The sequence below is a fragment of the Acanthopagrus latus genome, chromosome 14 (genome assembly GCF_904848185.1).
Source record: "Acanthopagrus latus isolate v.2019 chromosome 14, fAcaLat1.1, whole genome shotgun sequence".
Classification (NCBI taxonomy): domain Eukaryota; kingdom Metazoa; phylum Chordata; class Actinopteri; order Spariformes; family Sparidae; genus Acanthopagrus; species Acanthopagrus latus.
In genome coordinates, this window is record NC_051052.1 from 6,336,482 (window position 1) to 6,358,436 (window position 21,955).

Genomic DNA, 21,955 nt, shown 5'->3' on the forward strand with positions numbered 1-21,955 from the left:
TGCTCCATAGTAAAGCGGGAGTGATTTTTGACACAGCCTGGGACATTGATAAATTGTCAAGGTGACCTTCGACCTCCTAGCTGTGGGATGTTTTGAGGTCTTTTAAGTATCAGATGAGAGAAGCGAAACAGTCATAATTTGACGATTCTTCAGGCTGTGTGTGTGTGTGTGTGTGTGTGTGTGCGACATTGTGTTAATTGCGTGTGTACTGTATGTTTACCTTTGATGTGTGTGACCTTGCCCGTATCTATGTTTGTCATGCTTGTTCTTGTGCGTTTGCATGTACGGGTTTTCTTTTAAAATGCTTTAGTCCGTGTGTGTATGAGGTCCCGTCTTCGCATCTGTGTATCTGTGCTTACGTGTGTGTGTTTGTGTGTGTGTCCCTGTGTGGGTGCTCCTGTCTGATTGCCATGGTCTCCTTACGCAAACGTTTACGCAACTGTGCAGCCTGGTGGCTGATCTCCCTTTTGCATGTGCGCGTGCATGCATGTGTGTTTAGCCTTTTTCTTGTCATTACCAGACATGACTGCCTCTGAAAACCCAACAAGTCGCTGCCCTCTTTGAAGAGAGAGAGGATTAGCAATTAATTCGGATCTCTTTTTTCCAGAAACTTCATTAGAGTTTAACTTCAGCAGGCTCTAATCTGCTCTGTCGCCGTGACGACGCCCCACAGATATGCCGCGCGGCTCTGTGTGTGTGTGTGCGCTTGCACGTGCTTGCCTTTGTGCAAGCCTGTGTGTCTGTGTATGTAAGTGCTTGCGTGCAGATGCCTGTGTGTGTCTTTCATTATACTTTAAAGCACAAAGTTTAAACACGCAGTACATAGGGAAAACTACAAGGTTGGCTGGTTTATACTACCTCTGCCACTACAATTACTACTGCTGTGTTGCTGCAGTTACCTGCTTACTTGTGGTGGCACTGGTGGTGCTCCAGTTTGTATTTCAAACAGCACACACACATTAATAGGATGATGTTGCAAGGTAAAGGCAGAAGTGAAACTCCAGCAGGGGGAGCTATGTGTCTGCACAACAGATGATGATCCAGTTCCCACATGCACTGTACATACTGGATCTGAACAACTGAACAAGTCATTTCATGTGGTATTAAGTCATTAAACATTAAACTTGATATTAAAAGAATCTGCCAGAGGGGGAGAAATTGCAGATGAACGTCTTGAAGTGTTTTTCTTGGGTCAAATGTGACTTTCTTTTTCTTTTCTTTTTTTTTTTCGCAACTTGGATGTGTTTCATTCTGTCTGCTTAGTTGGAGTTACACTGAAAAATGTGTCAACATACTTTGACAGGAGCTTTGAAGAACAGATTTTACATTTCAAATGGACCATAAGTACAAAAATTCAGGTGGGTTTTTTTTTCTCGTTTTTTTTTCATCTCTCAAAGAAGCTGAAAAAAGCCCAGTTTCTCCAAATTGCCCTGCTGAGATGAAAACAGAATTTCTTTCATTTCCAGTACCGAATCCAGTCAACATGTTTAAAGATGAGGACATGAAGAGACAGACATGAACTTAAGTCTGGGGAGTTTTTTAATCATCTGCACTGAAAACATGTTAAGTATTCTCATTTTTGAAACATACAGAGACACAACCTCTCCCAGGGCTCCACTTTGGTTCCTTAGTTATCCTGTTAGTGCTGAGAGAAATCAGGAAATCTTTAAAATCCACTAAGAATCAGTTTGAATGATGAAAGGAAAAGGAAACACTTTCCAGGAATATATGAGGATGTATTTTGCAAGTTTTATCACACTTTCAAAACTAAAGCGAACATGTTACAAGGTATGGTAAAGGCTGCAGGGTATATGGGTGTTTTGTGTGTATCAGTGTGTGTGCAAGTTCGCACATGGCTCACAGCTTCCAGACTCTTGGCTGGAAACATCTACAGCTCATAAATTACCAGAAATCTCAACCCAGCACCCCCAGCCTGTTACGGGTTACTGCCGTGTGTGTGCGACACATTGCGTGTCTGCATGTTAATGTTTTTTAACAAACGTACTGACACGCAGGATCTCTCACATTCTGCAGGGTGTCCGGCGGCGAGCTGTTCGACCGCATCGTGGAGAAAGGGTTTTACACGGAGAAGGATGCGAGCACGCTAATCCGACAAGTCCTGGACGCCGTGAACTACCTGCACAAGATGGGCATCGTCCACCGAGACCTGAAGGTACTGCAGCACACACACTCACACACTCTCGCTCCCCTCCCACATTTTCAATCCACACGACTGCCTCTTTCTCACTTGACAGCCAGTGATTTACTGCAGCAATAAGGGCAGCGCCTTGACACATGCAGAGCATCGTGGGTCATAGTGGCACGTGCCGGCTGTTGGAAGAAACGGGATTGGTCAGAGCGACCTCCATAAGCCAGAACATTGTAAAATGAGGAAGAAAAGAGGGCTATGGTTGTCAGTTTTAAAGCTGCATTAATATAAGCTGCTCAGGTTTTTCTCTTCCACAAGACCGGAAGAATATTTGAAGGAGAATATTTGACCAAAAATTAAAAAAGCCATGAAAACAAAAATGTGTTAAAAGTACTTGATTCTCGCTCTGTCTTTCTCTCTTCCTGTCTCGCCCCTCCAGCCAGAGAACCTGCTGTATTTTAATCCCCAAGACGAGTCCAAGATCATGATCAGCGACTTTGGTCTTTCCAAGATGGAGAGCAGCGGTGACGTCATGTCCACCGCCTGCGGCACGCCGGGATATGTGGGTAAGTTAGTCAGTCTTTCTTGGCCTCCATCAGTCTGTAACTGTTCTGCGATTGCAGTTTAACAAACTGTTTAGTTCAGTCCTCGGGTTTTTTGCTTTTCACATTTTTGGCTCCATTCACACCACTTCACATGAGGAGAAACCCTTACTGTGCCTTGTTGCTATGCTATGATTGGACAATATTGGGGGAAGGGCTTACCCAACAGGAAATTCATTTGTGGTCATATCAATGTCATGGTTTGGCGATGGAGGCCGTAGCCCGAGTTTTGCTCATTAAGTTACAACATGTAATCCAATTTGTTGGATTTCTGCAGGCGTCAGTCCAGCAGCACACATGAAAAATTTACAGAGCGCATGTTGTTTCCATCTGACACCATTTGTGCCTCCTGCATCATCTTTCTTCATTTACTGTGAGCTGGAGCGCTCAGTATGTGGCTGCACTCATATGTATACTTTTCTGTGTGTGTGTGTTGTTCAAATAGGCAATCTGTGCATCTCACACACACACACACACACACACACACACACACACACACACACACACACACACACACACACACACACACACACTCGCCAGTCATGCTTATCACTCCCAGACACACCACCCCCAACTACAAAATCAACATGGAGCCAAACAGCTCTGGTGTATGTATGCATGGGTTTGCTCGTATGTGTGTGTGTGTGTGTGTGTGTGTGTATACATATATATTCATTCATATATTTTCATTAGTATGCGTGTGCATATGTGTTTGCAGCTGAGTGCGTCTGCCCGTGTGTTCATGTGCATTTCTGTGTTTGTGTGTCTGTGTGCATGTGTCGTTATAGGAGACAGATGTTCAGTGTTGACAGCACACACACTTCCATGTTGGAGCACAAACAGAGTGGTTGTTCTGACAAACATGTAAACTCTCAGATAAACAAATCTGCCACGGAAATGCTGTCAGACAGAAACATAAATAACAGTTAACAGTTGAACTTCTTAGATTTAATTTGCAGCGCCTCCATCAGGCCAACTTTAGTAGGCACAGTGGGAAGTTATATCAGCTTATTTTCTTATCAGGAAAAAGACTCCCGCACACTGTCCACTTCACTTGCAATTAAGTTTATTGACAACAATGTTTGGGTACTCGGGTTATCCAGGATGAAGGTTTAAGTGCCGAAACATTGTCAATAAACTTAATTGCAAGTGAAGTGGACAGTGTGCAGGAGTCTTTCTCCTGATTTTGTCTGCCTTTGGTCTTCTCCTACGCACCTGTCAACCCTGTGGTGTGATAGCTGCACTCTGCTATTGTAAAACCCACGAAATTTCACTTTAACAAAACAACAGGTAGTAATGCTTCGGTTATTCCACATGTGAAGGCACACACATGCAAAAAATCTCCCCGAAAAAATCAAACCAGCCAGGATTTGACTTAAAATGGTCAAACCTCATCTCTCTCTTCTCTCTCTCTCTCTCTCTCTTTCGTCATATGTCTGTCTTTACCTCCCTCATCCACCCTTCCCACCCAGCTCATTTTGGGCTTCACCCCCGACCTTGAGCCTCCTCGCCCTCCCGCAAAGATTTTCTTGGCCGCAAGACATTTCCACTCCAGACAATGTGTGTCTAAATATAACTGAGAATGCACTAAATGAAAACCAGACCCAAACGAGGAGCATCAGCACATGCATGCTGTATTTTCCTCTACTCATGAAAAACTTCCATTGACAAAGTTACCTCTTGGGGTTACCATAGAGTTCTCACACCGAAATCAAATGTGGGGCAGCTTCACAAAGAACTATTGTTTCATTGTCAGTGTGATTCATGTTTTATGGGAGCATAACTTGTGGTTCATTCAAGTTCAATATGATGCATGAACTTACTTGAAGTTATCATAGGAGCACACAAATTATTAGCAGTCGGTCCAGACAGTGTAGACTGACATGGAAACTTGGTCGAAAAATAAAAATTCCTGGAAAATGGCACATATCCAGTGATGACCTTATGCTGTATTAGTGGATGCTACTAAAAATATCCCATGTTTTTGAACTGCTCTATCTGTTCTATCAGCCTGATGTTTGTGTGTGTGTGTGTGTATGTGTGTGTGTTAAAGTTACCTATTACAAAATACAGGATGAGGGCAAACACGTTCGCCATTAGTTTAAGGTGATGTCCATTTTGCAAAACATGATTGATGTATGTGTGAAATAATCACATCTGTTTCGGGGTTTGTTTTTTTTTTTAAAGAAATTAGATTAAATTAAGGATGTCACGATACCGTTTAATGGTCAAAATATCTGCTGAGGCAGTGCTGAAGACTAGAATTAGATCAAAATATTACACCTGACGCTGCTTGACTACAGCTGCTATCCATCGAGACTTTCTTTATTTTATTTATTTATTTTCTTCATTATAAGGTTATTTTTAAAAAAAACATTGCTCATTGATCAGCAGAGCAAAAAGAACTGTAAATGAGCCGGAGTTAGCTTGGAACGCAAATTTTCTGTCCTTGTTATTGGATAGATTTTTGAAAGGGCACCTTCCAAATAGAATGTAATCACATATTTAAATGAATATTCAACAAAATATTTATGCACCAGGGATTTCTCTCAGATACCTAGTGGACTGATGGCGTTTACTGTGAAAGTGTTCCAGGCATTGAACTGATTTTGTTTTCTTCCCAATCCCCATCTGAAAGCCCTTTTAATAAGAAATGAATCCTGGCTCAGCAAGATCAACAACAACAGCAGTTTGTTTGGAAAAAATAACAGAGGATCAACTGAAAAGAACCAAACTGGAGAGTCAAACTCATGGACAGAAAGTCCAAAGATGGTGCGGGCCCAGACAGTGTTTGACAGGTGATTTGTACAAAAACACCAAAGCAATGAGAATTAAGCAACCAGAACTGAGCCAAATGGAGATTTCAGATCACCAACACAGTTTGTACATTTATTCTATCAGCACATTTGACTCTAAACTTGCTTATTGAAGTAGTAAGCACCAGACACAATGACCTCATTGTTTGAAAATGTCCTAATTCTAAATCCAGCACAAAAAAAAACAACACACTCACATACACAAACACCTCCACAATGAGTCAGAGTAGACTCATAAACAAAGCTAAGTAGTCTGATTCAGCACATGTGTGCAACGTTTATATTTTGCCCCAGATATGAGTGGTATTTCTTCATATCTTGCTATGTGTGTGTTGGTGTGCCAAATCTATTTCCATCCAGCCTTGTGTGTGTGTGTGTGTTTGTGTGTGTGTGTGTGTGTGTGTGTGTGTGTGTGTGTGTGTGTGTGTGTGTGTGTGTGTGTGTGTGAGGTGATGTTATGGTGAGCTCACTGTCAGCAGTAATTTGCTCTGTCCGAGGCTCGATAATGAGCTGCAGAGGAAGGTCAGGCCAGGCCATCTGCCTTACAAACACCAATGATCTATGAGGAGAACAGCAGAGGAGAGGAAACTACAGAAGTACATCTGATTTTACAAAGCAGCTCATCGCTTTAGGTCGTAGTACAAGAACAAGAGTCTTCCAAGAAATAATAGAATTTAAGTCATGACATAATGGCTTTTTTGGGGTTTTTGTTACCGGTGTTTTTCAGTTGCGAGAACCTGTACCTCCAGCAGACAATTTCTCACCATTAACCAAACCGCCATGTGATTTTCATTTGCACAACCGTGGAGAGTTTGCATATTTTCTTTGTGTTCAGGCTCATAAAACAGCTACATTTTCACATAAAAATAGCACAGCACTTTTAACTGGACCTCAAGCTGACAAACAGTAAAATGCTACTAACAAACACAATCCAGATTGAAGCCAAATTAAAATGGAGTCGCAATAGGACGTTAGTAGCAAAAATTCAGCATGGCAAAAAAAAAAAAACAACAAAAAAAACGTGTAGCCGTGGCTAACCAATGTTTTCTTTTACGTTCAGCTCCGGAGGTTCTCGCCCAGAAGCCGTACAGCAAGGCAGTGGACTGCTGGTCCATTGGAGTCATCGCCTACATCCTGTAAGTACTGACTGGCATCTTGTTATATTCCATCAGGGACCGTATCCACATAGCTTTCTTTCATCATCTCATCACCTCTCAACTTTTCAGAAAGGTGCTGGTGACCTCACCAATGTCTAATAGGAAAACGACCCATGCGATCTCGATCATACAGCGATTGCACATGCGGCATTTTTTTCTCTCAGCTAAATGCACCTGAGCACACAGCCAGCGCTATGTGGATATGGGCCATGACACTTCAGATATGCTGCAAAACTTTGAAGCTTTCACTTCGTCATGATGATTAAAGACCGAATCGTTATTCGAAGGAAGGACATGCTGATGCTGAGTGAAAAGCTCCACCCTCCTCGCTTGCAACTGCTCCACACTCGCTTGTGAAGTTTTGAGACTTTTAAGATGTCTCCTCTCATGTCACTCATTAGAGTCATTTACAAAAATAGCAAAAGTAGTAACCACAAATTTGATAGCGACAAAGCTTAGAATATTTGTGAGTAACTGTCACTGTAGTTTTAAGCCCCCAAAATGGCATCCAATGGCAGCCTGACTGACTTCACCAAACCGTCGGATTCCCATAAACTTTTCACCAGAAACCATATTATTAAACACCTCATTTCAGATCAGAAAGTTGGCTGAGCACATCACAGATTTCTTCTCAGACCACTTTATCAACGCAACCTCATTTGAAGGTGTTACAGGCTAGAGACTCTCAGAGTGAGGTGCAAAACTTTTATTTGGTCAAGTTGGACCTTTTTTTTTTGCTGTGAGACTCAACTCTTTCAACTGTGATAAGTGAAAATGTCTGCTGTGAGTCTAATTACCCAGAACAAATGGAAACACCTGTGTGGTTGTGCAGACTTTAACGACTACAATTGAGTGGTGAAAGCGAACTCCCAAGGCTTGAAACCAAAACAGGTGATCAGTTTTGACTCATTTCTTCAGTATTTGGAGAAGAAATGCACAAACTAATAAAATCAGTGACAGTCCTGATGGAAATATTGCTGCAGTGGATTGTTGTAACTATTTTGCAGTTGCAGACTTCAGACTTAGACTTCTTGAACTTCAATAAAATAAAGTGAAAACAGCTCTGCTTAGACATCTTTCATGCAGCAATCGCTAACAGTGCTACATCTGTTGAAAATAATTGTCAGACACACGATGGCTCACCTCCCACGCGAAACCACTGACTGAGTAGTGATTTATTCTAAATTCATGTAACCCAATGACACTTCAGACCAACTTTGCAGTCTCTTCTCTACATAGGATCTTTGCTAGTAGGTTGGTAGAATACAGAGATTAACAATGGTAAAACTATCTAGCTAATGACAGAAAATGTGTCATCAGACGCAATGCATCCTGGTTGTTGTAGGTTTTGTTTTAGAATACCACAGTGCCGTTTTCAAAAATGTTTGTGTCTTTCTACAGCAAAGACAGACTAGTTTTATTCAAGGGCTATCTTTCCAGCGGTGCAATACTTCTTCAGCTGGTTTGCATGTGTTTGTGTTGCACTAGCAGCTGCAATAACAGTTAGCAATGCTAGTAAATGCTAATGTGTCCACGGAGGCTAATGCCCCCAGAGGTCACAACACAGCACAACTCTGCTCTGTGGCTGAACATGAAACACTTGCATTGGTCCCACATGTGTGTGTATTTGTTGATTTTTCCCTGCCTGTGTGTGCGTGTGTGTGTGTGTGGTGTGTGTTGATGATGTTGCCTGTGTGCCGTCATCTGAGCCAGATGAAGCTCTGCTGAATGGCCTTGTATGGATATGGAGCTGCAGGCTAAGGCTTCTTTTTCTCTGCTTTTTGTTTTTCTTCTGCTGCGTCATCCCCAACACACACACTTACACACACTCACACACACACTTTCACTTGCCTGTAAGGGTGCGTGTGTGTCTGTGTCTGTGTGTCTTTAGAGCATGACCACTAATGTGTATACAAGGCTGTTGATGCCCAGAGCCACTGCTTTAATTGTTTTAAGGTGTGCGTCTCCATCTGTATCCTTATTTATGTGTATGTTTGTGTTCGTGTGCATGTGTGTGGTTCACCTGACAGAGAAATTATTATCCAGAGCAGAAGGTCAGATCTGGGGTCAGAGGTCAGCAGCAAGTTAATGGGATGCAGAGCGAAGAAGGCACAAACTTGCATGTGTCTCTGATATGACTGTAAAAGTGTGTCCCTCTGTGTTTGTGAAAATTAGGTTTTGGTGCAGCTGCCATCTTAGTGGAGAAAGAGTATTTATTAGTGTGTGTGTGTGTGTGTGCGTGTGTGTGTGTGTGTGTGTGTGTGTGTGTGTGTGTGTGTGTGTGTGTGTGTGTGTGTGTGTGTGAGGGGGAGAGAGAGAGAGGCACCCTGTTGGCAATTAGCACAATTAGCGTTGGGATTCAGACCTTGTTAGCTTTTAGCTGCTGCTCGGGTGGAAAGATCACATCAGGTAATCAGCCATGATAATCACTAGGGATCCTGAGTGTGTGCATGTGTGTGTGTGTGGTGTGTGTTCAGTGGGATGGGTGGTGAGCGACGGCTGAGTCTCCACCCAAACGTGAAAGCAGAAAAACAAAAGGGAAACATCTCTTCACACCAGGCAGAATCCGAGTTTCTCACCATTGTGAGAGAGTGTGTGTGTGTGTGTGTGTGTGTGTGTGTGTGTGTGTGTGTGTGTGTGTGTGTGTGTGTGTGTGTGTGTACGTGTGTGTGTGTGTGAGACAGAGAGAGAGAGAGAGAGAGAGAGAGAGGGCGATGGAGTGATGGAATGGAGGTGTAGCTGAGTGACAGGTGCATCTTTAACCAAATGAGGAACCAGAAAAATAGAAGGCAAGACTTTCTTCCTTTCTTTCTTTCTTTCTTTCTTTCCTTCCTTCCTTCCTCTCGGCAGGTAGATACTTCCCTCCTTTCTTCCTCATGAGTTCCTCTTTTTTTTTTTACCTTTGCACGTGTGTGCATGCGTGTGGGTGTGTATCGATGGAGAACGGCATTTTAATGAGTTTTTATGAAAATCTCTTGGTGCATCCAGAACTTTTCTAATGAGGTTCAGATGATGTTTTTGGTCGAGCAGCAGCTCTGCTGTTGGTTCACTTGGCTCATTATGGAGAATCAGACTGAAGCTGTGGTTCATTTGTATTCACCAGCACTGTGAACCAGTAATCTCATATTAACCTGATTTGGGTGATACAGCCAACTACTGCCAACATTACGAGTTAGGGGGCTGTCGCATTAACCACTGCTGTGACCTAAATTACTCTGTCCTCTGCCACAAATACAAGGGAGACGTAATTAACAAAATCACACTTTACATTCAGAGCATAGCTGGGCTTTGTGATTGGAATGAATATCACAATATTTGCCTGTTATTGATATAAGTCACATTATGGCAGATATATGCTCAATTGCTTGTAAAATAATACAATAGATGTTTAGTGCAATGGGCTTTTTCAGACAACACATTTTTTCCATTTATAGTCGGTGCCAGGTATCAAACGGAACTGTCTTGATACTATTGCATATCAAAATATGTCTTGTCGTGTGATGCCAAATTTCAATAACTAACAAGGGAATGAGTGCAAGGAGCCAATAAGCATGCAGCTTGCTTATTGTGCCAAGATGTAATAGTGGTGGTGGAGAACATGAGGTTATGCCCAGAGATAGAGCTCACACCATGTAATGTAATCTTTTCTTACAATGGATTTCATAAAATGTATGGAAAAAAAAAAAAATAAAAAAAATAAGTGAAGTCAAGGTAGAGGTATTGCCCAGACCTTACCAAGGGCTGCTGGTGTTCATACTATTTTGTAGCAGCTTTTATCAACAAGCTCACCACAATACAGAAAAACAAGTATGTTGTAGGGCTGTAGTAATCGGTCTATTAATGTTACCATTAATTGTTTTTCTTCTCTAAAACTGGAAATCTAAATCTATCTAGAATAGTAAAAAAGGGTTAATGTCTTCAGAAAACTAACAATCTAAGACTCAACAATCTTCAGTTTACAGGATATGAAAGAGAAGTGACAAACCCATACATTTCTGTGCATTAATGACAAATCAGTTACCCACTAACTGACTAATAAGTTCCTTAAATAAGTCCATGAATTGACTGAACCAATTAGTGAATCAGGTGTATTGGAGCTCTAAAAACATCTAAAGCATGCAGGGCAGAAAGCTCCCAGGATCAGAATGGAAAAACTCTGATTTAATATATCAGGGAGTGAATAACGAACAGACTAAATAAATGAATTAAACATTGAATCACAGAATGAATATTTGACTTAGTAAAGCTCTGTCTGCAGGCTGTGTGGTTACCCTCCATTCTACGACGAAAACGACTCCAAGCTGTTTGAGCAGATCCTGAAAGCCGACTATGAGTTTGACGCACCGTACTGGGACGACATATCAGACTCAGGTGAGCCTTTGTCTTCATCCTATTCTTCCTTCTTCTGCTACCTCCTTGACCAATTTCTTCAGTCCACCATGTGGCACATATGGACCACACACCACATTCCCATCAATGCCTCTGACGTCACTTGCCTGGAATGAATGTATTTGGGAATGTGTGCCTGTCTCTGTGTATGTGAGGGCTTGGGTTCAGTCAGCACCACAGCAATGTACAAAGCCTGGCATTAAAATCAGCTTGTGTTTGCTGGAAACATGTTTGAGACTCTGGTGCAGTTTTTGTGAGTGTGGATGGAGATAAAGTAGCATTTATGTGCTGTCAGGTGAGGCTTTGTGTTTCCAAAATAAATCAAACAGACGGTGCACAGAAAAAATGGCAATCATCCAAACCAGAGTTCGGTCTTGCCAGACAGCTGCATTTTGCTGATTTCTGCTTTTTTTAACCAAGGAACCTCATAAATCCAGTTTTGGGATAAGCTAATTCTTCATCTTCGTTGAAGATTCAGTGAAGTGGTGAAGCTGTTTTAAGTAAGATAGCTCTGTCAAACTAATATCGATCTTATCTAATCTAAAATCTATCGGGCTGACAATATCAGGAGGCTGGTCGAACACGTTGGTCCAGACTGAAATATCTCAGCAACTATTGGGTGGATTGCCATGAAATGTAATGCATTCATGGTTCCCAGAGGATGAATCCTAGTGACTGTCTAACATTTCCTCTTGCACCACAAGGAGGTTGGCTCATGCAGGTATGAGAAAAGTGTCTTGGCATCTATTGGATGGTTCCCCCAAATATTAATGATTTTGGGGGAACCCCTGACGTTTCCTCGAAGGGACTGGCATGTGTGTTTGTGAGTGAGGGGTTTCTGTAACTACTGGATGGATGGGCATGAAACTTTCTTATCGACATTCACGTTCCCCTGACGATGAACTGTAATAGCTTTGATGATCCCTTACATTTTCACCAAGGGTCACCGTCCGGTTTAATGACCATGAAAAATACCTGTAAAATGGCATTCCCATCAGGCTCAGCTGTACTTTACTGCTAATTAGCAAATGTGAGCATGCTAACATGTTAGGCTAAGGTGGTGATCATACCTGCTCATTAAACCATTATGTTAGCATGCTGAACCTAGCAGTAAGTACAGCCTCACAAATGCAGGCTTTTATGGCCCTTTTGATGCCCTTTTTTCTCTCCCAGCCAAGGACTTCATTGGCAGTCTGATGGAAAAAGATCCAGCCAAGCGTTTCACCTGCGACCAGGCACTCAGACACCCCTGGTGAGACACACACACACACACACAGGATGTCATACACAAGCTACCAAAATGCCACAAGATCAATACAGATACTGACGTACAGACAATTTGTGCATGTGTGTGTTTATACCAGGATCGCCGGCGATACAGCACTGTGCAAGAACATCCATGAGTCAGTCAGCAGACAGATCCGAAAGAACTTTGCCAAGAGCAAATGGAGGGTAAATGTTGTTTACTGCAGTTTGTGGTTTTGGCTCTATTGTAGCAGATTTTGTTTTACTCCAGCACTACTCCTTAAATGATTGTGATATGTTTTTAGAAGATGAATCACTACGTCTGAAAAACCTGACTCACCATATTGTCAGGGTTTACCGTCATTGTCCACTTTTCTGAGTGGAAGAAAGAGTCATCTGCAGACTTAAAAACAAATTATTCTTTAAGAACTGCAATTCACACAATTTGTGAATGTCAGATCTGGGTGTTAATAATTCCCCTAGCTCGTGTAATATTTGAACCTCAGATGTTTTTAATAAAAGATAAACTGCAACAGAAGACTCTATCATGGTATTCTCTCACTTGTGCCAATTCATAGAAAGCAGATTCTGGTCTGTAACTTCAAAGCCATGACCAAGTGAAACATCACATTTTTGGATTTTTTGAATCTAATCGAATCATCTTTATATCCCTATTATCCAACTTCTGCTCAGGAAACAGTACACTGATAGTGTGGCAACCTCATGCCATTAGTAGAAGTGAAACCTTGATGATAAAACCATCACACATTTTTGAACAGTTCTGCTCCTTCCCACCTCTTTCTAACTGACATTCATTTAGTTTGCACCCCTCACTGTTGTGTCACATCAAAACATCCTTTTTGAACAAGCGACACGCAACGTCAACATGATGCTGTTCAAATGCTGTGCTTGATACACAGAAATTGGAGCAAAGTGAAAGCTCTGTGTTTCTTTACCGTCGTTCCTCTCCAGCAAGCGTTCAATGCCACCGCCGTGGTTCGGCACATGAGGCGGCTGCAGCTTGGCAGCAGCATGGGGAGCAGCATGGACACCTCCAACCAGCCGAACAGGCCGAGCCAGACGCAGAAGCCGGTCCAGGCGGGCCAGAACCAGCCAGCTCAGAGCCAAAACGCCGGCCAGGCGGCGCAGGGCCAGAGCACCAACACGGCCGCCAGTAAAACCTCTTCCACAGACAACAACATAGCAGCTCCGCGTAAGGAATGTGAGTGTGAATCAGAGGTATCGGTAGCACCAGAGAATCAAGAGAACATATGTGTACAACAAAAAGTGGATATGTGATCATTTGCTCTGTGAACATTAATGGTCTAGTCTTAGCTAGACACGGCAGTTCTTTCATTCTGATGTACTGTAAGTCCATCTGTACAGTATGTACATCAAGAGCAAAAGAGCAGGGAATAAATAAGAGTAACTAAGAATGTAATTGTCTATTTTTCCTTGGGATTCTTATGTTAGGACTTGGTCTGGCTCTATACTACAATACAAGAGAAGTACTGAGTCCATGTTTCAGACACTTATTCACAACTTTTTGGCTGTAGCCTTCATCTCAGCATAATATCCTGTACATAGCCATCATTACTTACATTTTAAAATGCCTAGTAACAGTATTTAAATATCATAGCAAACAGTCAGTTACAACTTCTTCTGACTCTTCCCTCTCAGGTGTAACTGCTCCGGCCACGCCCTGCAGTCTGGCATCAGCAGCCTCTTCTCCCGCCACAGGGGCCGAGCTGAACCGGCCACACCCCTCAGCGGTCCCCGCCCCGGTGCTCACAGAGACCAAGTGACGCCAGGTCCCGCGGGGAACCAGCTGGGAGGCCACAGCGCTGTGAGGCAGAGAGACGGAAAGAGACGGAGGACGACAGGAGAGGAAGAGGACGCCCCCTCTTCTTCTTCTTCCCTCCCTCTCCTCACTGCTTTTCCACTTGGATGCGCCCCCCCAGCCAGTTCCCCGCCCTGCTCCCGGGAGAGCAGAGGACTTTACCTCCATCCCACCGATTCGGGCCACAAAGCGCCATACTGTATACACCCAACACCCAACCACCAGGACGAGGTGTTGGATTCCTCCTGCCACAGCAAGAGCACGGCCACTGACTGTCATTGAGGATGTTCATACGGCCGGCTGTGTGTTGCTGTTTAATGATGACTGGGTGTCGACTGCTGCGAGCTTGAGCAGCAATCGGTGGTTCACGGTGGGGCCGGTGGTATTATATTATTCACTGTCATTCAACATCAACTTCCCTCTTGAATCTGGTCTTTCCTGCGTCACTTTATTGAGCTTTTTTCCAAATTAGGTTTGTTGGCAAATGGATTGTTTGATTGTTTATTATTACTGTTAATTTTAAAGGTGGTATGTGTACATTTTAAAAAAAGCAAACATCATTGTCAGACTGATAGTGCTACTTTGGTATAATTACTTTAAATAAATAAGACCATGGCCGAGACGATTGGTCACCTCTACCTCATGCTATTGCAGCTATTAATTATGCGTTAATAAGACCCCATTTCCCATAACCCCCCCTTGTTTCTTTGTGTTTCCACCTCTTCCAAAATCTCTGAATGCTTTGGCTGAGTTTGCTCTAGAAGAACAGCACCCTCTTCCTGTTACGTGCCATAAAGCATTCCCAGCAGATTTCCCTCCAAATCTGCGCTGGTGAGTAGAGGCTGATTGGTCTTCTTGGTGATGACCTCATTTGTTTACACCAATTTTACGAATGTAGATAACTAACGTGACAATGATTTGTTCCTGTTAAAATCAACACGTATCACCTTTAAGACACTTTTCTATGTCTTTCTGGGCTTGTTTGTTTGTTTGTGCTTTAAGAAGTGCTTTAAAAGTACCATACGACTGTTGAGATATGAAATCATGAGTAAGCGCTTTTACGTATTTTGCACAGAGAGGGTCAGATATTTCTCAGACACTGATTAGCCACCATCCACTTCTGTTTATCAGAGAGTAGAGATTGTAAAACTTTATGGAAAAAAAAAATAGCCCAGAGTGGATGTCTGAGCATTGTACAACTTGCTTATTGTCTGAAAGATTCTGATTTGTTTATTATTTTCTTACTTTATAAGATTTTTTATAACAATCACCCTTTAAGGGACACACATACAGGTTACTATGAAACATGCAGCAGGTGTAGGATAGTGTAGGTTAGATAGATGTACTACAGGAAAACTGCCTCCAGATGAGAATGTTAGCGATGGGAGCGCGTCCTTTTGATTTTTCCCGAAACCAAGCAGCCACATGCAGCGCAGTGCCGTTTCAAGGTTGCACACCATCTCTGAGATATTTAACTGCCTCCCACGTGGGTCCTCGGAGTATTCGGCCCGCGTGGAGGCAAAGACGGAGAAGCTGCTGCGTGCCGCTGTTCCCTCCCCCCTCTAAAGAAGCCATGATCTCACCTTCTCGCAACGTCAAAGCACCCAGTTCAAGAAGTGCTCAGGGAAAACTGCGGCTGCACTGTGAGCTGGCGAATGCCGATTTCCTGGTTTAGGTCGTTCTGTCAGTGTTAGTGGGTCGGGCATCACAGTTAAAGATCCGGGGCTGAAGACATTAGCTTCGTCCTTCTCGCAGTCACGGACTCGTGACTCGAGTATTGAAGACAGACTTTGGGTTCAGACTATTCCAACAATGCCTCCAAGGTGTTTTGGATATGGACAACTTGCTCTGTTTTCTGTTTTGTTATTGCAATCCCCAAGCCTGGAGCAGCAGTTGTGGACGAAACCGCCAAAACAGCATGTAGGATAGCTTACTCCTTGACGTTTTTGAAACAGGTGGTTTTATGACCAAAATCGGCAGCCTGGTGTGCAGAAAAGGTGTAACAACCTGCCTTTTGCAATGGCTCAGTTTAAACACAGAGCTGTGAAAAATCTGATGTGTGTGTTGTACAATTGGCAGCAAACCATCGGCCAGAGGAAGCATTAGTCTGTTACTGATTGACTTCAGGTTAATCTGACTATTTGTGAAGTTGTTCCTGTGGCAGTCACTTTTTCCCCCAAATGACTCTTAACACCTCTAACTGATCACCGGGTCTTGATCAGGCCAACTCGTAGAAAAAGAATCTTCCAGCTCAAGAACATCAGTGGACTTATTTTAGGTCACATTTGAGGATTTAAGGTTTATTTCAAAATAGATGAAATGACTGAAGTCCACAACTTATACAACTATATTCAAATGTCACCTTCTACGGACCCTTCTGTGTTGAGATTGTGTCATTGGTTAAAATGGCCTTTTAGACATAACTCAGAGAGCACAACTGTACAGAGTTGTCTGCTCGCTCACATATCAGATTGTCATGTCTTCATCAGATGCAATTCTACTGATCCCTTTATTGTGAGTTGTTGCCAAAGACCTAGTGCTAGGTACGAAGACAATTTGGTTCATTCTACATAATGAATTGATTAGAACTAGTCAGATACGAAGCTGTTTAAGACACATGAGAATTAATACTAAGGGCTGAACTCCAAGAAATCTATTGACCTTTGATTCCTTCTTGATCCATTGCCATTGCCATTTTTTAGTATCTACACAGCATGGTGCTGTAGAGTATCTGCAGATGTCCTCATAGTACTTGTTTTAATCTGTCTGGCGTGTCAGAAGAGTGTGAGACAACAGCTGGATGAAGGTCAGAGTCAGGTAAAAATGACAGTAAATCAACTCTCACCCAAGCTTTTCTGGAATTCACTCCTGGCCCGCTGCGTCGTTTTGTGTATTAAGCTCCACACATTTGGCACAAGACAAAAAAAAAAACATGAATAGACATTTGCGAATGTTATCCGATCTAATCTGTGCATTCATGTCGATCTGTAACAGCAGCAGCTCCTTCCTTCAGTCCCCTCTGCAAGGACAATTCCAGCGCGCTCTTCCAACAACACTTTACAACCCTTAGCTTCAAATCTTTAAATATGAGCGCAAACATGTAGTTTGAATGTTTTGAAAGGCTCAGTAGTTTACAAAAACAGCTGGGCACTGTAGTTTTCTGCAAATGTTACTTCAACAGGAATTAAAAAAAAAAAAAAAAAAAGCATTTTGCTGGGGCCTATTTTCAGCAGTGGATGAATACACATTTGTTGTTTGCAGCAGCAGAACAGGGTATGTGATGAAAAGTTGCATAACGCACCTTTAAGTCGGAATCTCTAAATCTGGGTGATTTCGATCGGACTGAAGCGATATTGTCTCCGTAAGCGCAGCTAGCGACAGATCGCGCTGACAGCGACGGATGGCTCGCGGTGTAAACAGCGCTGTTGTTAGAGCGAGCGAGCCGGAGAGGTCGTTGGTAAAAACTGATTTCTAATTCAGAAACCTGTGATCACGCGGGAATTGTCCTTCTGCAGAACATCTTGTTCCACTCAATTACGTGTGCAGGCTCCGAACACACACACAGATCTGCCGCACTGCTGTTTTAAGTACCCGAGCTTAAATCGTGACACTTGAAATACGTGCTAACAGCACCGACAGCGCTTGTCGACTTGACTGAAAAACACTGCAGTTACTTTATGCATGTTTGCCTGGCAACTAATCTAGTCATAGTAGACTTTTAGGTCCAATAATTTTGATAGAGTTACTGTAGGCGTGTAGGAAAAAGGCTGTTTAGCCTGATTTATGTCGTTATACTAAACACGCAGTCGTAGACAAAGCTAACGCTCCAGTGTTAGAGTTACAGCACCCGTGTGTCTCCTGCTGCACGGCCACACAGCTCACCTTTCAGAAATATATATTCAGTGTGACTTTTTTACAGCAGGGTTAGTGTTACATTTTTTCTCTCTTAACCAAACTCTTAAGTCGATCCATGTGATTACCCGTGTGTTTCTTAGGGGGAACTTTTGACCATGTAAGGGCTTTTATTCCTGAATCTAATTATTCACTGTAACCACGTATCCCATCGATTGCTATGCATTTTTTAAAACATTTTTAAGTGCGTCGTCAATGCTTTTTTTTTTTTTTTTTTTTTTTTTTTCTCGGAAGTTGGGTCAGGGAAACAAATGAAACATCAGCACCTGTAGTTTAATTAAAGATTTAGAAAGTTTTAATCACTGACAATTAATAGTTATTACTGAACGAGCTGCATTGTGAAAGTGCTGAACTGGGTTTTTCCTCCTCCGGCACAAAAGATGTTAATGAATCGTCAGCCAACACTTGTATGTCTCATTAAATGTGATGTCTACGGTCTGGACATTCGGGGGGTTTTTTGAATGTATTGTGAGGCAGGCGGCGGGTTCAGGTTCATGCTGCTCAGTGGTTTTATGTCTGCTGTTTAAAAAAAAAAAAAAAAAAAGTAAAAATGAGAAAAAAAAGATGTTTTCTGAATGAATCTTTCCATGTTTAAAGTTGCTACTGTAAATAGATTGTGAATATGAATGATCATTTTCAAGACAATATTTACAAACGTTTGCTGTTCGGGCATGTGAGAGTGACTGAGTGAGCAAGTGTGTGTCGAGGGAAGTTGATTGTACTCTCTATGGAATGTTTAATGTAAAAAAAAAAAAACAAAAAAAAAACAAAAAAAAAAAACAAGCTAAAACCCCCTTTACTCCTTCCTGCAGTCTGCTTCTTTCATACGCTGTCCAGCGCTGTCGGACTGACGTGTCATCGGCATCAGTGTTCCACCAACCACTTCAGTGTCCGTGAAAGCATCGTTTACTGAACTCAGGCTTACGTTTTTTGCCATTCTAACGGAAGAAATCCAAAGCTGTGACCGACTCAAAACACACTGTTATTAAGGACGAGGGCGGCCACGACCCGCTCTTGTCTGCTCCCCCCCCCCCACACACACACACACACACAGCAAAACCCCAGATCACACACTCTTCTGACCTTTTTTTTAAACGAAGACGCCGCTGAAGTGCATCGTCGCAAAAAGATGAAACACACGCATGTGGAAAAAAAAGTGCTTCGAGAATTCAACTTCACCATGAGTGTTTGCATAATCCTATATGCCCTTGTATGATGTTAGTATCTCTGTATTATGTAAAGACGTACCCAGGCTGAGATGTTTGAGCCACGAGAAGCTGATTAGAGTTTCAGCTCTACAAACAGTTTCAAGAGGCAGAAATAGGCTAGCTATGTGGCATTTAGTACGAGAACCTGATGCCATATTCCAAGATGCTGCCCTATTTATTCCAATGAGCCTGGCTCTACCGTTAATGTTCCTTTTTGATGATATAAAAGGTAATTCATGAATTGTTGTGGCAATCATTCAGAGTGCAGAATTCTGATATAGCTAGAAAATAGCCACTTAGCCATTATAGCTTCATAGCTAGCGCCATTTCTGGAGCCTTGTTGCAAAAACCTTGATAAAAATGTACTCAAAGGTGTGAAGGACTTCGATTTCATTGTACATCACTTAAAATTTGTTACATTAGCTTATGTAGTTAGCTCGTATAGCGGTTTGGAAATCAAGCTAGGCAAAGTAGCCAACATCGATAGCTTTGTACAGCTAAATTCTAGGACATTTTTTGACTTTTTTTTTTTTTTTAATCCGAAATTTTAAAAGCATTATCTTGTCATCTCTCCTTCTGAGGTGTTCAAGGACCTGCAGCTAATGGCTACATACTTTAATTTAGGCTGTTTAGTTAGCGGTGGTTATCATGCTTAATTTTACTCAACCTATTTGCTTTATGTGATGCCCTATGATCACAACACTCATTCAAACTAGTCAAGGAAAGTGTGTTTACCTCGGTAAGAATTGTTGCCAAATGCTTTAGCAGCCACATTATAAGCATGTATATTAGCATGCTAGCGGCAGTTCTTCAGCCTAGCTTAAGTTATACCTCTTTCCCTCTGCCCTTCAGATGTGACTCAACTAATGAGAGCGGCTCTGCCTCTGGGAGTTGTTTGTAGAGCTAAAACTTTATACAAGCTGCTTTTTTTGGGACCCGGCGTCTCTCTGTGGGTGTCCTTGTCCAGAGCCTGCTGACTAAGCTGGCTGTATTGTATTTACTCTTTGCATGTGACCAGACAAACTCCCATTCTGTGCACTGTCATCACGACACACTCATGTCTCAGAGCGGGCACCGCCCCGCCGCACTTTCTGTGCTGTGATGATGATGATGATGATGATGACTTTCTGTTAATGGGGCTTGTATATCGGATGCCTTCGACAATCATGTGCACATATCAGAGTTACCATGACGACAGGCCAGAGCGACTGATTGTGTTTTTGTTTGTCTTTCTCCTGGAATAAATCCCGAATGATCGTAATTTCAAGTCTCTACTCGTGTCCTCTTTACTCTTTTTTTTTGGGGGGGGGGTCGCGGGTCGCTGTGTGTTTGAATGCATGTCTCAAACAGGATCGCGCCCTCTGATCAGTGCTATCCATCACAATTGAGGACTACACTTCCGACAAATGTAAACCCACGTGTGTGTCTCCGTATGTTTGTACTCAGTATTTCAACACACACAAACTCCAGGACCCATGTATGCGGATATAAAGCAGACGCCAGACACTCCATACCACTTTGACCGACATTAAGCCTATACACACGCTGTACGGCAGATGTTTAGCAGACAGAAGACAGATGTTGCAAACACACATGTTGGGATACTTTACTGAACCTGAGGTATTGAAAACACATTGTCCACAGATGTTACTTCACCGTAGAAAGTATGTTCAGCCTGAAGGGGTCCTCCTCGGGTTCAGGCGCCAGTATCCACACTTAAAGATTGTGCAGTTGCAACAAAGGGTTGAGTCAAGAGTTGAGATAAAAACGCATGTTTACAGCCATGAAGAAAAAACCCCTGGAAGAGACCCCTCAGCATTTTTTTGCAGTATCAGTGCTTTTCTGTGACAGGAGTTTCAAAATGTCTTTGAGTCTTCACAGCTGCCCAGCATCACCGTGGGTGAATCTTCATGGACTGAAACAAGCAAACCCCTGGTGGCTGATGGTCATTTTTTAATTTCCAAATCAACATATTTCAGTTATCTTTCTCCCTCTCCCGGGAGAGACAATGGCACTTTCAACACGTGAACAACACCGCTGTGAGATGATTCATGAATATTCACTGTCAGTATGGTAAACAGCTGAATGATGCCGCTGACAGTTGCCACTGATGGATGGCTAGTGTGAGTGGGAGGCTGCTGGAGTAAAGTCAAACAGCGTAGTAGCATAGTACTGACGTAGGTTTGCTGTGTGAGGTTGATTTATTTACGGATAACACTTTGCATATTTGTGCCCGCTGATTCAAATAAGTACAGAAGTTGTCTTGTTTTATGACCGGCCACTTTGTTGGATCCGGGAAGTAGACAGTGACAGGAAGTGACAAAAGTGGATACAACTGCAAAGTAAAAGAGGAAATCAACAAACCCCAAAAAACCCGAACCATGACATGCGCAACTGACCTGGATCCCAGGGCACCGCTCAGCCTTGCTTCCAGTTCCGAGTGCAGTAGAGTTCCGCAGCTCAAGGATGAAAATGTGTTATTATTACTCCATGGAAATGCAATCAAAGTTCATATCTGTCTTGCCTAGCAGCTTATGACAGTTATTATCGAGAGCAGACAGACAGAATTGAGCATTTCTAACCGCTCTCGGTAATCGACTTGTAGGGACTTCCCCACAACAGGAAGCTGTTGCAGCA

The 21,955-nt window shown here is 42.6% G+C and overlaps 1 protein-coding gene across 4 annotated transcripts in view; it reads left to right on the forward strand.

Annotated features, from left to right (window-relative positions):
* camk1da (calcium/calmodulin-dependent protein kinase 1Da) overlaps nt 1-20,585 on the forward strand; it is a 63,627-nt gene extending 43,042 nt beyond the window's left edge. For all 4 annotated transcript variants that reach the window (XM_037122160.1, XM_037122161.1, XM_037122162.1 and 1 more), the window contains 8 exons: nt 2,035-2,173; nt 2,589-2,715; nt 6,628-6,703; nt 10,983-11,095; nt 12,287-12,365; nt 12,478-12,565; nt 13,331-13,580; nt 14,039-20,585. In XM_037122160.1, coding sequence (XP_036978055.1) covers nt 2,035-2,173; nt 2,589-2,715; nt 6,628-6,703; nt 10,983-11,095; nt 12,287-12,365; nt 12,478-12,565; nt 13,331-13,580; nt 14,039-14,163 — 997 coding nt within the window. In that variant the 3' untranslated portion in view covers nt 14,164-20,585. The remainder of the gene's footprint in view (nt 1-2,034; nt 2,174-2,588; nt 2,716-6,627; nt 6,704-10,982; nt 11,096-12,286; nt 12,366-12,477; nt 12,566-13,330; nt 13,581-14,038) is intronic.
* The last annotated feature ends 1,370 nt before the right edge of the window (nt 20,586-21,955 follow it).